The sequence below is a fragment of the Drosophila obscura genome, unplaced genomic scaffold (genome assembly GCF_018151105.1).
Source record: "Drosophila obscura isolate BZ-5 IFL unplaced genomic scaffold, ASM1815110v1 contig_170, whole genome shotgun sequence".
Classification (NCBI taxonomy): Eukaryota; Metazoa; Arthropoda; class Insecta; order Diptera; family Drosophilidae; genus Drosophila; species Drosophila obscura.
Window position 1 is genome coordinate 752,552 of NW_024542758.1, and position 16,527 is coordinate 769,078.

At 47.1% G+C, this 16,527-nt stretch overlaps 1 protein-coding gene across 5 annotated transcripts in view; it reads right to left on the reverse strand.

Moving 5' to 3' along the window:
* LOC111076031 (ankyrin repeat domain-containing protein SOWAHC) overlaps positions 1-15,337 on the reverse strand; it is a 31,127-nt gene extending 15,790 nt beyond the window's left edge. The window contains exons 1-3 of one of the 5 annotated variants that reach the window (XM_022369611.2): positions 15,117-15,334; positions 14,344-14,999; positions 8,587-8,727 (exon numbers count right to left, since the gene is read on the reverse strand). In XM_022369611.2, the coding sequence (XP_022225303.1) occupies positions 8,587-8,727; positions 14,344-14,999; positions 15,117-15,243 (924 nt within the window). In that variant the 5' untranslated portion in view covers positions 15,244-15,334. Of the gene's footprint in view, positions 1-8,586; positions 8,728-10,670; positions 10,881-10,941; positions 11,091-14,343; positions 15,000-15,116 lie in introns of those variants that run through there. The other 4 variants (XM_022369613.2, XM_022369612.2, XM_041592183.1 and 1 more) reach the window with 4 other exon arrangements.
* Positions 15,338-16,527: the final 1,190 nt, after the last annotated feature.

The window sequence follows — 16,527 nt, forward strand, 5'->3', positions numbered from 1 at the left end:
TTCGGACAAAGTTTAGTTTCGTAATTTATGATGTCGCTATCGCAGCATCAGTCCCAAGGATTTTAGGTAACGTGCGAACCCAGCAACGAGACCAGGGCCCACGAGGGCCACAGAGAGAGTACCCCAGTGGCAGGGCAGGGGCAGGGGCAGAGACAGAGCAGGGCAGGGCAGGCGTATGCTCCATCCGCAATCCCACAAATCGCATGGAAAACTATTATCAGAAGTTTTATGTAAATTTTTAAGCATGTTGCCTCCTGCCACTCCAAACCTTATGGGTCGGCAGGCAGCAGCAGGAGGAGGAGGAGGAGCAGCAGCAGCAGCTCCATGCTTCAAGCTTGGGAATGTAATCTTTTGTCATCATGTTTGACAGAAACGGTTGTCACCCGTACGCATGGAGCACACCTGTTTCGGTTCCCTCATTAATTATGCATAAGTCACTGTTTAATTCTGGATCCTTGGATCCTTGCCAGTGGGCTGCTGATGCTGCTGCTGCTGCTACCCTTCAAACTTCAAACTTTATTCGCATCCAACTATAAACTAATGTTTGGTGTGCCAAAACTTTGTTTTTGAGAATATTTAGAACATAAGAAGTATTAAAGAAAATAGAACAGATCTGCGTATAAGTAACGCCACAGACATTTCGTATATCTATCGTTTCTCAGTGCGGATTTCAGGGTTGCAAAAAAATTGAATCTTCCTCGTTACGCATCTTATTATTATCATAATTATATGCCCTTTCATTCAACACTCCTGCGCTCATTATGGAAAGGGAAATATGACTTTATTGAATGCCGAATAAATAATTCGCATTCACTTGTGATTCGGTGTGGCTTTTGGCCACAGCATTTGGGGCGCATGGGCCAAAACGGGGGGGCCGACCGGGCTTGCACAGAGTGCGTTGAAAGGACAGGGGTAATAAATAATTGCTGATTTTTTATCCCACAGAAATAAACAACAACAGCAACAACAACAACAAATGTAAGCAAACAAGTTAAAGGCCAAAACCAATATAGGCGGCACCGATGGGCGTTCAGCGAATTCTATACGAATGAATTCTGGGCTTACACTAAACAGAAGACAGAACGACAGAACCGAACGAGGAGGAGGGATTACGGAGTCAATTTGAAAAATCGATTAAATTCGAATAAATGTTGGCGAACGGGCTTAGTCGGATTTAAAAACTCATAACAACGTGGCAACACCTCCTTTTTTTTGTTGTTGTTGTTTGTTGCTGTTTGCCTGTGCCAAGGTGTATAGAACAATGTGTGGGGTACCAGAGACGCTGAGTCGGTCGACCAGCCGCCGGCCGCCGGCGATTGAAATCCACGGGGAACAGGAAGAGGAACGGCAACGGCTCTTCCGAGCGTAGTGTACGAGGTATTATTTATTTGCATTTATTTCTGCACAGAATTTATGACCCGCCGCCGAGCCGATCCGAGCCGAGCCGAGCCCTCACTGCTGGCACATCCGAATGCGTATTGACAAATTTGCAGGGCCCTCTGGCTGGCTGGTGCTGGTGCTGACGTTGGGTTTTGTGGCGGCGTTCGGTAGCCGGCGCTAGTACATGGAACGGTGGCACTGCATGCGACAGGAACATGCATTCACCCGAAAGGCGAAAGCTAATCAATATACATATTCGATTTGGTGGCCCACAGGCCCACACTTAAGCTTAAGTCAGTGGCTCCGGCTCCGGCGTTGATTGCTTTACAGATCCCACAGCAGGCAGCAGCAGCTGCAGCAGCACACATGCATTGACATTGATATACATACCCACACGGGGCGACTGCGGGTCCGGATTCGGACTGAATCCAGTCCATTTCATTCCATTCCATTAAACGTGACAAGTTGCATGTCCATATAAAGCAGCTACTGACCTCCATCAAATCGATATCGGAGATCGCAGAATCGATGAATCGCCGAGTCGCTGAATCGGCCTGAGGCCATCAAAAACCGAGGCGTAATAATCAAAAGGATCGTGTTTAATAAAATGCAAAGCGTCTGCCAAAGCCATCTCCGGTCCGGTCCGATCCGATCCAACGATTGTAATCATTTCTCTCTCGCTCTGCTTCTCGATTGGGGAAACAATGGCAGTGCCAGATCCAGTGGCAGATCCAGTGGCAGAGACAGAGTCCAGTCAATCGTGAATCCATCTTCGTCAATGGTCAATGGGGTGATGTGATGTGATTGTATTGCCCGTATTGGCAGTGACTCCTTGGTGGTTAACATGGCGCCTGAGTTTGTCGTTTTGGGAATTGTCCAGGCGGATGGATCATCAGTTCATTTCGGAGGATCATCAATGACGCGCTCGCTCTTGACGCTGCCCTGCCATTGTTCTTCAGTTTTTGTTTCCTTTTCTGTGTGGCGACGGCGGCGAATGCGGCGGCAAATGGCAAACTTCTATATGCCCCTCGGCTCATGAAATGTCAATCAAGTCATAGAAATCACCAGTGGATTGTGGATTGTGGCCTGCTCATCGTTCAGCATCGTTGAGGATCCCTGATTGACTATGCGAAAGTAGGTGCCTCGTTCCCGGTGCTGGTGCCGCAGAAGCCCATCCACTTGAAAACAATTCAATTGACAAAGCGAATAAATCACGTAGAACGGAGCTCAGTTGCTCAGTTGCAGAGTTGCAGAGGAGTTTGTTGGGCCATCGTCCGTCCAATGACGATGATCGTGGATGCTTTTGTTTTGTTTAACTTTATTTTTATTTCTTTTTTAAGACTGTGACAGATCTCTGGTGGGTTCTGGAAGCACCAGCAGCAGCAGCACCAGCAGCACCAGGCAATGACAAAAAAACTGCGCACGGTCCAGGTCCAGGCCACAGGGCCCCGAAGCTTTCTGCCTTTTTTTTGTTGTTGTTTGTTTCATTTGGGATTTTCGTAGTTATCTGGGAAGGTTTTCGAATGTCGCTAATTTGACGACTGCACGATTGCATCAAGTCGCCAGCCGGCGAGTACGACGAGTACCAGGACGGTACGGTAAGGTACGGTACGGTACGGGATGGTACGGGATGGGATGCGACTCCCGCCGATGCATTCACAGATAAGCTCAATTTCGTTTTTGCTGACACTTTACCGGCGGGCCGGTACGGTCCGATCGAAGCTCGAAGCTCCAACCGAGAGCCGAGAGCCGAGAGACGAGAGCCGAGAGGAGTTTCACGTTTTCGAGACATGTCGCCGATTTTGGGATGGCACAAAAATAAAAATTCCTCGTCCACCAGTCACGGAGCTAAACACGCTTAAAGAAGTCTTTCTCTCTCTCTCTCTCTCTCTATCTGACTGTGACTCTTTTAGCCTCCGAACTCTTTAATGGTCATAAGAGTTTTGCTGTGGGCTTTGCTTTGATGCTCGACGAACGATCATAACCGCTTCAACCGCTACAAAGGATGAAATCATTGAGAGGGATTGAGGGAGAGAGAGAGAGCATTGGCAGTTCGGTGGACACTTCCTTTGGGGGTCCACTCCACTCCACTCAACGCAGTCTCCAGTAATTGTGAATGACAATAATTGTGGAGACAATCGGCCGGGCAGGCCGCATTCTGCCGTTCAGACATTCGCTGGAACGTGCAAGATGTTGGCGCCAACAGCGCCACCCAATACCCAATATATGCCAGTTAAACGTAATAATAAAGACAAATTCCCGAGAATTCCACTCAGTGCCAGAATGCCAGCAAGTTGCCAGTTGCCAGCAGAATGGAGACGCTGATCAGTTCAAAGTTCCAATCCTTTCCCACAAGCCAAGAGAAAATCCATCACATCTAAGAGCCACTGTTTCAGGGGCGTTTTGAGGTGATGTTGAAATTAATGGTCCGCCGCATGGGACTGAAGCTTAGCTTTTCTCCAGTGGGTTCGATCGATCGTGTTGCAGATCCATAAATCAAAATGGCTGGGATCAACTTTAATGGGACTGATCAATTAATTTAAGTTTAAGTTTAAAAGCTTAGGGAATATTCTCTCTGACTTGCAGTGAAACTAGCGATAGATCTGTCACCAGTATTTCATTATTGGCTAATAACGTATCAAAAAACATGCACAAGTATCTGCTGAGTATCTGGCCCCAGATGACCCAAATCGGAGTGCAACTTCAAAGAATATTTACGACAAGAACAATTAAATGCAGTTTTATGCTCTGCACCGAGTAGTGATGGCCGGATGACACGGCGACGCAACTGCGACTCTTTCCCAGAAGGGAAATCCTTTCGCATGTCAACTGACAATATTGTTCCAGCACTCCGAGCTGAACTCTTAGCTGCAGCGGGGGCAAAACTAAATATAAAGCCGCAGGCACTGTGCGGGCCACTCACCGTCACTTCCAGTGTTTGCTTTCAGGGAAATTATACGAGTGTACCACACGTACACGTACCCGTATATATTTTTTGTTGATGACAAGCAGAGCTCCAATTAAATTTAATAGCTGCAGAGCGAACATAAAATTGAGCCACCAACGTGGAGAACCTTTGCGCTAGCCTTTTGTGTCCGCTGCTGGGGCAGGGGGTAGGTCGTAAACACATTTGATTTGGATTTCGGGAAAGACTCCTCCTCCGGCACGGAAAGACTTATTTGACGGACCACAAGCCGTTTGCGCCGCTGTTGCTTTGTCGGATTGCTGATTGAATTGTCACCTCAGTTTAATGACACACTACCGACTAGCGACTACCGACTACCGACTAGCGACGCCGCCACTTCCCGATGTCCGACATATCTTTCACACAAGCCGCCACTGCCATTGCCGCCACTGCCACTGCCGCTGGTTTGATGTTTCAGCGCTGAGGGAATCATATGCCACTTGGCTGGCAGAAGGCGCCACCAATGCCGATGACATATGTGCGCCTGTACGTACGAATATACGTACGGCAGCGACTGTCAAAGGTGTCAGACGTTTTATTGCCACTGCCAGCGACGACCTGTTGAAAAGTTCATGGTCATGTGGGGGCTATGAAGGGAATTGCCAATTGCCTTTCTGCCTTTCTGCCATTTGGGCAGACTTTGAAGATTGTCCTGTTAAAGTTTTTAATGAGTTTGTTTTGATTTGCAGCAAGAGGATTTAATTTGAAATATATACAGGAACCTCGGCTACTTTATTGCTTCTATTGCTTATGCAAAGAAAGTGCGAGAGTATTTATTTGTTTAGCAATAAAACGTTCAAAGTGTAGCACTCCCAGGACCAAGTCTTAAAAAATAAACGAAGCTTCCTGCCCATGTTTGGGTACACACGTGAGATTGATATTGTCCATGGGTTGCACATGTTTCTAGGTACAGCGAGCTAATGGTGGCTGGTGGGGGGGGTATATGGGCTTGTCCGGTTTGTATCCAAAGTTTAATTAAATTTCTGGCATACGACATCAGCAATCAAGCACTGAACTGGCTACTACACATGGCATAGGGTTAGGGTTTGGAGTCGGGGTTGTGGCTGGGGTTGGGGTTGGGGTTCGGGTTAGGCGTGAGGCGTGAGAGGATGCACAGTCATGGACATGACTTTGTGTAAGAGTGTAAGCGGAGAGAGGGGTACATGCACATTTGAGTTCAGTTAAATAGTCCACCTGGGCCATGGCCAGCCGCCTGCCTTCGTCAGTTTTCGAGGCTGCTGCTGCTGCGGCTGCTGCTGTTAGGCGTTTAGCATGAGTTGATGGAATTCCCTATGTATGGTTCCCTATATGGTAGGCGCATATATCCTCATGCATGATACTCATATGTACATGCATAGGTATATTCAGAACGCCAGTCGCTGCCAGTCGCTGCTAATATTGTAGCAGTAGCGGCTTATAAAATGTTACAAGTTTTGTATTAATTAAAAACTTTAACTCTGGTGTGTGTGAGTGTGTGTGTGTACTTTCACCGAGGCATGCCTCGTATTTTCGTTGTCCGTTGTTGTTCCTTCCCCGATTTCATCCAGGTACGACGAGTACCACGGCTGCCATGTGTGTGGCTCCTGTCTACTGTGTGTGTGTGTGTTTGTGTCTGTGTCTATTGTTTTAACGGCTCTTGGGTGCCGGGGTCAGCGTTGGGGACCCGCCCCAATAGACAAGCTGCACCGTTTTGCAATTTGAGCTTGTCGACGTTGCCGGTGTTTGGTCTGGTCTCTGGTGTCTCTGGGTATCGTTCCAACCGTTGTTATGGCGTCCCTTCCATTCGGTCAGCCATGCACCCAACCAACCAACCAACCATCCAACCAACCATCCAACCATCCATCCATCCATCCATCCATCAACGTGTTTGACCTAGCCGGCAATTCGGCTTGACATGCGGGTAAATTGAATTTTCCTTGTTTCGCATTTGTTTCGACTTGTTATTTCTTTTTCCTTCTTTTTTTTTTTTTTTTTGATTTGCCTGTTGTACGAATTACTTATTCAAATTAAAAATATTTCTTGTTTTTTTTTTCCCTGCTGCCCGCTGCTGCTGCTGCTGCATGTTACCTGGTGATGACTGGTGAAAATGTACATATTTGGGTTTCCCCCTTCTCCTGCCCCGATCTCCTGCACCACTTATGGATTCTCACTATCTGCATATCGATATGGTTTCTCGTGGAGAAGCCAACACATTCCATTTATTCCGTAGGCTGGGGCTAAGCTTTTCATAAGCCAGACTGAACAGTAGTAATAATTTTGACTGCATAAAACGACAGATTAGAATATCATTTAAACAGTCAAAAATTCTCAATCCTCATCCTCATATTTCCAAAATATTTGCAAAATTTCCTGGGCGAACACTACGAGAACGAGAAGGAGAAGGAGAGCGAGATCGCATAAAGAATAATTCGCTGTGGCCCCTCGAATGGAGCAGCCCGAGGCATTAGGTTAAGCGGCAATTGCGGTCTGATTTATGGCTATTTCCGTCTCGTTGCGATTTCAGTGATTCAAGGAATTGGAAGCGCCGCAAATGAGCTCCCGGCCTGGGGGCCTGGGGGCTGACACTCTCTGGCGGTATGGGCTGCACGCACATTAATTGATTGCACTTATGGCTCTGCTTTGCTCTGCCTCTGCAGATTTGCAGCAGATACTCGCACTGGCACTGGCACTGGCAGTGGCATTCGGACTCGTACAACGCGCGGAATTCATTATTTCCGGGAACAGTGCATTTGTACGGCAATTAGTTCGCTTAAAAACATAATATACCACGCCTTCCCGGCAGACGCTGGGCCCATGTTAGTCTGCGGTGGACATAAATCATCTTACGACGAGTCCAACGCCCCAGTATCAGCATAGGCATCAGCCTCAGGCGCTAGGCGCTCAGGCCCTCAGGCCCTCAGTAGTGGAGTGGATATGGGACATAAATACCCCCAGGCATATGACCGAAAATTTCATCTAATTGAGAGACACCACAGCGACATGAGTGTGCAGGCATATGACTGTGTGGCCTGGCATGGCCTGGCCTTTGCCTCATTCAGCGAAATCTGTGGCATGTATTGAGTTCTCACAGTGGGCTTTCCCGCTCCCGTTCCGCTCGAATCTCTGAATTTTAAGATGTCGCGAGCGTAACTCATTTTTCCATGTCTCATTTGGGGCGACCCCTCGAGAATTGCTGCTCGTTTTTTTTGGTTGTTTCCAGTCGGAGTGTGGGGTCACATGCATATCATAAATTAATGCGAGTATACAAATAAATATGAGTGATAAACGGCCAGGTACCTGGTCGTAGTAGCCCTCCCCCCACCCGGTATAGATTGTACATACGGGAGAGTGGAAAGCAGCGGAGTTCTAGGCACTTGAATGGTCTAAAATAGGATCAATTATGCGGCTACTTGTGGGTGCTGCAACACCATATATTTCAGGGGAAGCTGGGAAGGCAAGTTCTTATATTTATCACCATTTAATGGGACAATTTTCCGTTGCAATTAGTTGTGACTAAAAAATGACTAAAAAAAGGGAATAATATGAGAAAAAAAAGGGAGAGAATTAGATTTTCTATGCCGATATCTGGGCGGGCAGATAGAGGAAAGATTTCCAAGAGCAAACCGTGCAAAATCAACTGACAGAATATTCGGTTCCTTAAATGGTTCCTTTGAGGGATACAAAGATTTTAAAAAGCATTGAGGTAAATGGAAATTGTGTGTCTGCCCGGCAGATCCTTTGCCGCAACTACTTATCCCATCCCCCCGTTGTCATTCGTCACCGCCTGGCCTGGCCTGGCCTGTCCTGGCCTGCCTCTGGCTGTCCTCCATTGGCGGTTTGTGTCTACGTCTACGTCTATATCTATTATGTATCTACTATATCTATGTATATATCTATGGCCGCGTTGTGGCAGGCGCTCACGCCCACTTCTTAACATGCGCTACAAGTGCTAAAAATGTTGGAAACATATTTCACAATTAATTGTCGCCCCGGCTGGCCATGCCATGCCATACTATGCCAGCAGTCGTCGTCGTTATTATCCGACTATGTACGAGTGTTGTGTGTGTGTGTGTATGTATGTATTTTGTGTATTTTTCTCTCGCATTTTTAAGTGTTGTTCGACATGGCAAAAAACAACGCGTTCGCTGCTTAATTTGTCGTAATTAATGCTTATGAATAGTTTGTACTTGTCGTATTTGTTGGGGGGTGGGGGGGCAGTGCAGGCAATAATCCTTGGCTACGAGTGTGGGCAAAGAACTCACCTGCAGCTTCACCAGTTCGGGATATTCGCTGGCCAGCTTGGCCAGCTCTTGGTAATTAGCCTTCGCCATCGAGACGATCCACTCCTTTGCCTTGGGATGTGCCAGTGTGACTTCGGGCGAATCCTTCTCCTCAATTAATTGCTGAAAGACACACAGTAACAGAAACAGAATCAGAAACAGTGAAACGGGAACCAGAGGAGGCATAAATTAATTATACATGTTTTCTGGGGGCGTAGACACCAAAGTGGTAAAAAGAAAAACAAAACAAAAAAAAAAAAAACATCGGCATGAACCGGGGAATAAAACATAGAAAGCCCATTGAGAGCATTAACGCCAACACACACACACACACACACACATAGTCGACGTCGTCGGAATACACGATTCTAATTTACACACCCATACGTTCCGTTCCGTTCCGTAACGTTCCGTAGCGTTTCCCCCTTCCTACCCACACCACAAACAAAAAAGAGTCTCTGTGTGGCATCCATTTGGGGATCTGCATATGGGGATGTTCCAGCGGCTGTGGTGTGGGTGTGTGGGGGTGTGGGGGTTGGGGTGCTGCTGCTGCTGCTACAGACATGGGTGTAAAAGCTGGATGGTAATTATGCTCACGCATCCGAATGGGCCCGGGCGCCCATTGCCGATGTTCTTTCCATAATTATGAAGGTAATAATTTTTATTTATTAGGGCACGCGCCTTGAGGCGGCAGGCAGTAAGTGCGAGCTGCTTCTTTCTTCCTTCTTCTCCTTCTCCTTCTGTTAAGTGAAATAGAGCTCGAGGATCTCAGCGAACTCCGACGAAAGTTGTTCCTCCTTCCGTTTGCCGCTCGTGTTTTTTGTTCCAGTTTCGTGATTTACTTTGCTCGTAATGAGCTCTTTCCCTCTAATGATTGGAACGCTGGGGGCGGGTGCAGATGCAGATAAAACACACATGTGTGTGTGTGTGTGTGCTGTGGGCAGGCGGGGGGGAAGACAACAACAGCCCGACATGTGTGCCCTTATATTTACGAGCCGCGGAACACATTTCGGCAACTAATTATCCCATTCGCATTATGTTCGCGAAGCAAACAAGCAGCAAGCGCAGGGCAGGGCAGGGCAGGGGAGGGGAGGAACATCATACGCATCGCGGGATTTTACCTGTACAGCCCACAACCCACTCCCACCTACCCTCCCTCTCCCCCTGTCTACTGTTTAACAGTAGCTAATAAATAGGGGGGTGGGGAAGCATTTGAATGCCGCATTTAGCCGCAGGATGCCGCAACGCGTGCGCCTGTATTTGCACGCCACTTGACTTCAGGAGAGTCTCCCATCTCCCACCTTCCATCTCCGTCTCCGTCCCTTCCACGTTTCTCCAATTACGAGTCGTGCGCGAACGCACACGGAGTAGAAAAGTAGTTCCCGTGGGCATACCATGCGGTACGGTACGGTACGGCACGGCACCCGTTCATAGTCCTCGCGCAGGTAACTTCAGTTGGTCGCCATTTGCAAATGACGAGCAGGCCGCAGCCGAGCCAGCAGCAGCCGAACGAACCCACGAACCAACGACACGGGAAAAGGACTCGTACTCGTAGTCGTAGTCGTCGTCGTACTCGTAAAGCCCCTGGCAAAGTGGCCATGTCAATGCCAAACAAAAGAACCAAACCAAACAAAACAGAACAGAACAGCACTGAGGTTCCCCATCCACCCATGGGGATGGCAGGGCAGGGTGTATTTATGTTGCCTTTTTTTGATGGCTTTGGAAAAAAGGGAAACTCGGACTCGACTCCAAACTCCAACTGGAACTCCTCCAGCTCCAGCTCCAGTTCCACTGACAGTGCCTGATCCTGGCTGTCCCCTGCCCATCCCCCTTGTCTATTTTTCTCATTTCTCCCCAATCGCTTGTTTGTTGGCCAGCTTTCTTATGTCCTGCCTGTGTGTCCCTTTATGCCCCGATATTATATCACATTGCTGGCCCGTTGTTGTCCCTTGCCGTGCCCAGGTCTGCCACTGCCACTGCCACTCTGTCTCCGTCTCTGACTGTGGCTCTGGGCCATGGCCAAAGCATGTTCCTCCTGTGTTTACGTTTGCCAGCCCGTATCTTACCTTTGGCTCCATCCCCGATGGAGAGCCACAAAATGGTCGTGTTTGCCATCCGTATGCCCGTATCCATGCGGGCCCTGTCCGTTCCGTTCCGTTCCGGACAGAATGATGGTCGTACTCCCCCGTTTGTGGGGGCGGCTCCAACTCTGGCCACTGACGCTCTTCGTTCACGTCCTCGCCGGGTAGAAATTGTTGCTGTTGTAAATTTAACCGCTTCGGGACACAGTTTCGTTGTTGTTTAACAGCAATAACAACTTTTGGTTTGTTTCCTTACATTTTTAATTGGGTCCTTTGTGGTTCTGGCCGCCCGATGGCCGCCGCCACCGCCGCCGCAGTCGCCGCTGCCGCCCGTGATGAGAATAGCTTTGCCTAACTAATTTCTATTGCTGCTTATTGGCTGTGTTAACATGTTTCACCAACTTGTTTCCCTGCAAAGGGTTTTCCAGTGCCGCCCTGATGTGGGTCGGGTCGGGTCGGGTTCGGGTTCGGGTTCGGTTCGGTGGCGGGAAGGGTAAGTTTTATATGCATATTGGGATATTGGGCATCCACTGAGGTGCCCGCCCTGCCCCGGTATTTTAATAAGAATAAATGTGGTTTGTTTGATGCTGCATTCGGGCTTGAGGGTTGCCTTTTTGCTTTTGGGGGGGTGGCAGGTTTGAAACTAAAAGCAAAACTAGGAGAAATCTCTTTAATAATTGTAACTTTCGGTGGTTGCTTAATGCCCGGCGATAATAAATCAAACTTGGCCACAAATGGTCTACATTTTCCACCGCATCAACTGATTAAAACTTCGATCAGTATTAGTCCCCCGTTTTAAGGCAGCTTGTTGGGAAATAAATTAATCAATGCTTGCTGAGTGAGCGGATTAAATGCAAAATCATCGACATAATTAAAAACGATCGAAACGAATTTAATTGATCAGCGCTGCCAGTGCCAGGGCCATCCATTTTGATGGATCTTCTCCCTGTGCTGCCGTACTCCACTTGCTGCCCAGTGTCTGGCGTTTGGCGCCTCACTGATCACGAAGAAAACTCCTCCCATTGCTGTAATGGGATCTCTGGCATAAAATTCTGACCAAGATGAGGTGGCACTTTCTTTTGGGTCTTGCTGCTGCCTGCTGCGATGATTAGTTTTCTTTTTTGACGGCATCTCCACATCCATCAAGCCTATCCCAATATTGCCTTACAACTGAATTCGGATAATTGCCTCAGGACTGTTGGCGCCGGAGCGAGAGATGATGGGAATCTTGTTAGCGAATCAATTTGTTAACATGGCTCCAATGGCATCCCACCCGCCACTCCATAGCTCGAATTGGAGCCATCATTCTGGAGTTACCTCCGTGCCGGGGAGTACTATAAATAAATAATGATTTGTGCAATGACAGCAAATCCGAATTCCCTTCTGCAAAGGTCGCCCTCTGATATTACATTTGATATTTCATAGTGCATGTATTGCCGTACATGTTGCCATGTATTTTTATATTCTGTTAAGTCCGGAAACAAGGAATACGTGAGAAAATCAAAGTTGCAACTGGCTGATACTCTCGTAGCAGATATGGAGCGGATCTCATCTCGTCTCGTGGGCTTGTCCATGTCCGAAGAGCGCCTGTACAAATAGGCACTTAAGTTGGCTCCTTCTTCATCTTGGATGTTTTAGTGGGATTTTATGGCATTTGACGTGCCGTTGACAATCTGATTTTGATGTACATCCACTGCTGCAGGAACCCAGAGCCCAAGCATCATCTTCTATGCATTTCTCAGATGGTATGGGTATGGTCATGGGTATGGGCGGGGGGGATGGCATATCATTCGTCTTTGCCGACAACTTGGATGATTTATGCTCGAGGGATATTATTTTTCAACTCTAAATTTCATGATTGACAGGTCTAAGTGGTTGACAGTTGTTTGACAACTCTGCGCAATTGTTCTCTCTTCTCTCTTCACTCTTCACTCTCCGCTCTCCGCTTTTCGCCCCTCGACACTCTGTTCGTTTGTAGCTTGTAACATTAACTAAGAAACTATGTTCCTGTTCCCGTAACGCTTGACAAATTTCCAAGGCATTTATTTGTATTTCTAAATTGGTATCTGCGTATGAACATGCTTCAAAATCAGCCACTTCATATGAGATATGAGGGGATTGTGTGGAAGGACTGGCTAGCCTGTATTTTTACTGCATGTTTTACGAGAATAACTAGAGAACAAAAAGTATGATTTTTGACCTACTTGTGGGCTGAACTTTTCATCTACACATAGTATGATAAGTATTTCCTTTTGAAGCACTTGAGGGATTTGGATATGCAAAATTTCTCTTAATATTTGTAACTCAAATGCATGATGTTATTTTTAAGATCATTTTAGTTATAAATTTCCTCTATCATTAAGTCTAATAACATTATTTTTTGCATGTGCGGCTTAAAAGTGTCGCGCGTCATGCAGTAGCAAACCTCGGTCGCTTCCTTTCTCTATAAATTTTTTTTTTTCCAAAAGATTTCAAAGTTTGTCCAGCAGAACACAGATTTATAGGTACGGGTACGGGTAGGGGTACGTGTGTGATGGAATGTACAGATTGGTGTGCACATTTTTGGCAAATAATCTTTTTTGGGGGCGGGGGTGGCCATAAAAGTAGTCAAACACAAGGCTCCGGCCCCCGGCGCCTGCTCAAGTGCCAAATGCCAAATGGCAGTGTCGAAAAGTGTCTTCGTGGATGGTGGATAGTGGCAGTTGATGGACAAAGACCAAGTTACCAAATACTAAATACACGCGAGTAGAGTACATGTGCCGTCTGCTGTCTGTTGTCTGTACTGTAGTACATGCATATACACATGTCGAGCAGCGGGCCCGAATGCGCGCGCGGTGACAATAGTCGAGCGGGAGGGAGGAGGAACGGGCGGACGACAGACAGCAGGCAGGCAAGCAAGCAAAAAATAAAAATAAAAAGTGAACGATGCAGGCGCATGTACTTTTGTGAGAGACTTACATTTATATTGTCCACTAATAAAATTAATGGATTTATTCAATTCCGAGGGTGCTGGTGGCAGTTCGTGACATGGCCTCTGAGAACCGTTGACACGGCTGACAGTTTGGGGAGCAGTCCAAGTCCAGGTCTAAGGCCCCAGCCAGCAGTTCCACATGAGGTGCCACACACATCTAGGCCTGGGACAGAATGCACTCGTCAGCTTTTGACGGGCGGCAGAGAGCAATAATTGTGGGAGCCCATAACTAGACCAGACCCAGATCTAATCTGTCTCTGATTTGTTGTGGTCCACACAGTCCACACAGTCCACACAGTCCAGGCACTTGCTTTGCATTCATGCCACATTCCGGGAGGCAGTGGAGCTGCTGCTATTACCAAACGATTCCTACATAGTTAATCAAAGCAAAACCAGGGGACAAAAAATGGGACATTTAAAGCTGTCCGTCCGAAGGTGAAGCTTTCCACAGAATCCGAAACGTTTCTCGCTGGCTGGCTGGTGGTAGTAGGCAGGAAATGGAACAAATTGTATAAACAGCGCGGCCCTAAAGCATGTGCCTGCACTTAGCACTGTTCCCGTTCCCATTCCCATTCCCTTAGCACAGTTGACCATAAAAGAAGCGGGACGCACAACACACACACACACAGTCACCCGCATGAAAAAAAAAGACGGGCTAATACGCTTTAACCGGCTCTGGGCACTCACCTTCTCTGGCTTTTTCTTGGCTGGCGGCGAAATGATCTTGGCCTCCTCCTCGGATGCCATCCGGTTGAACTTGCGCGTAGCCTCCTTCACGCTCATGGGATTCTCCGCTGCGTCCGCCTCATTGCTGGAGACTTTCTCAGCGGCGGAGCTGTCTGTGGAGGCGCCCGACGAGAAGGAGAATCTGGGTATGTTCTCCTTGTTGCCGGTCTCATCCACGGAATTGGAACGCGACACGGATCCACTGACAGCTGGCGGTGCATCATCTTCCGTTTTGGTGTCAGGCTGCCGCTCCAGACGTGCTGGATCAATGCGTTGTATGGCCGCCGTAAACTCGTCCACACACTCCCGATAGTTGTCCTGCTGTCCCTTGTGCACGGCGACGCCGGCAGGCGGCGATGTTACCATGGGCGGTGGCTTGTACGGCGGTGGCTGGCGCATCGGTGAGGCGAGACTGCCGCCGTCGAATGTGATGGAGCCACCGCCTGGACTGGAGGGTTCGGGGCCATTGTTGGCGGCGGCCACGGCCCGCTCCACCACCTCGTCGGTGGGGCACTCATTCAGGTACTTCTTGCGCAGAATTAGAAACTTTTGATTGTTTTCATTCTTGATGGTCGACAGCAGCGTCACGTAGGTCTTGAATCGCCTGCGCGCCTCATCTGGAATGCAAATTAAACAAAAATCAACGCATTGCAATTGCCGAAACTTGCTGTGTGTGTGTGTGCAACAGGTCATAGATGGAAACACAAACTCTGAGTATTTGCCCAATGACTCACTTTGGGTCTGTGGATGCGTGAGAAACTTCTTGAAATGCTTCACCAGCGCGTGATTCGTCACCTTGCACTCGTTCACCAGCATGTAATTGCGTATCTCCGCAATCGAAAGCTCTTTCGGCAGTTCCATTTCACTTGCCGCCAACACTTTTAGTTGCAATTTTTATTTTTCAATAGCAAAACACGACACAAACAAAAACACTGAGTACCAGGGACTGGCAGACATCTGTTTGTGGCCGTCATCCCTGGCCTGCAGCCATAAAAAAGGTCGCTGCTTTGGCAGCCCGACAAAACTCTTGCTGATGTGTTACTCGTGCAAAGGTTTTCTTTAAATAAAATTTAACTATTCAAACATAAAAATAATATTGTTTGAACATATAAGGTATTTAAATGAAAATAAATTAGTATCTAATCTAATCTTTCATAAACGCATTTGTTTACTTATCTTATTTTGGATATTTTAGCAAAAAAAAAAATAACAACGGAAAAGCTACAATTTTGAATTTATTGCTAAGTAATCTAAAAGTTTTATATAAAATTATATATAAAGGAAATTTGTAAAATATAGCTTTATTAATAGCATAGATTATACATTAAATGGGGATAAATATGAAAGATTAAAGGAAAAATTAAAATACGTAAATCGCAAATGCAGACTGCCGATTCTGAAGCAGATCGGATTTCACCCCCTAGCGGAGGAGATGTAAAAGGTACATGTACAACTCTACATCTAGAAAAGATTGTAGATGTAGAAAACAGATTAAAAAAATGTAAATGTAATTTTTTTTTTTTTTTTTGGTGGGGTCAGGATCACACGTTCCTTTTATTTAATATTTTCATTTGTTATTTAACTGATTAGAAAATACTTGAGCGCTTATGTGTTTCATATGCATGTAGATAGATGTAAGCAAAATAATCAACTAAAATTCCAAGCCATGTTTTTGATACATTTCAAATACAATTCCATTCCGTGTCAAGGCAGTGATGTTTGCAGCGATTTATTGTACAAAATATATGTAAATTGAAAATATCCCCAGAATTTATTCTCAAATTGGTGAGGGGGCGGCACAGGCGGATTTCTGGGGAGTTAACTTCCACCAGATGTAGCAAGTGTGTGTGGCAGTGGCAGGCAGAGAAGGGCCCTGGAGTTGGTCTGATTCCGTTCTCAATTGGCCAAATGGCTGTATGCCTGAATGCCTGTGTGTGGCAATTTGTTGAATCGACGTCATTTATCATCTGCACAGCGAGAGAGCGGGAGAGAGAGGGAGAGAGTTCTATTTGCCAAAGAAGCCACAGATACAGATACAGATACAGCCGTGCGGCGGGTTGATGTTGATGTTGATGCTGATGCTGCCGACGACGATGACAGCGACAATGGCGCATCTGGATACACAGATTGGGATTGTATCTTTCA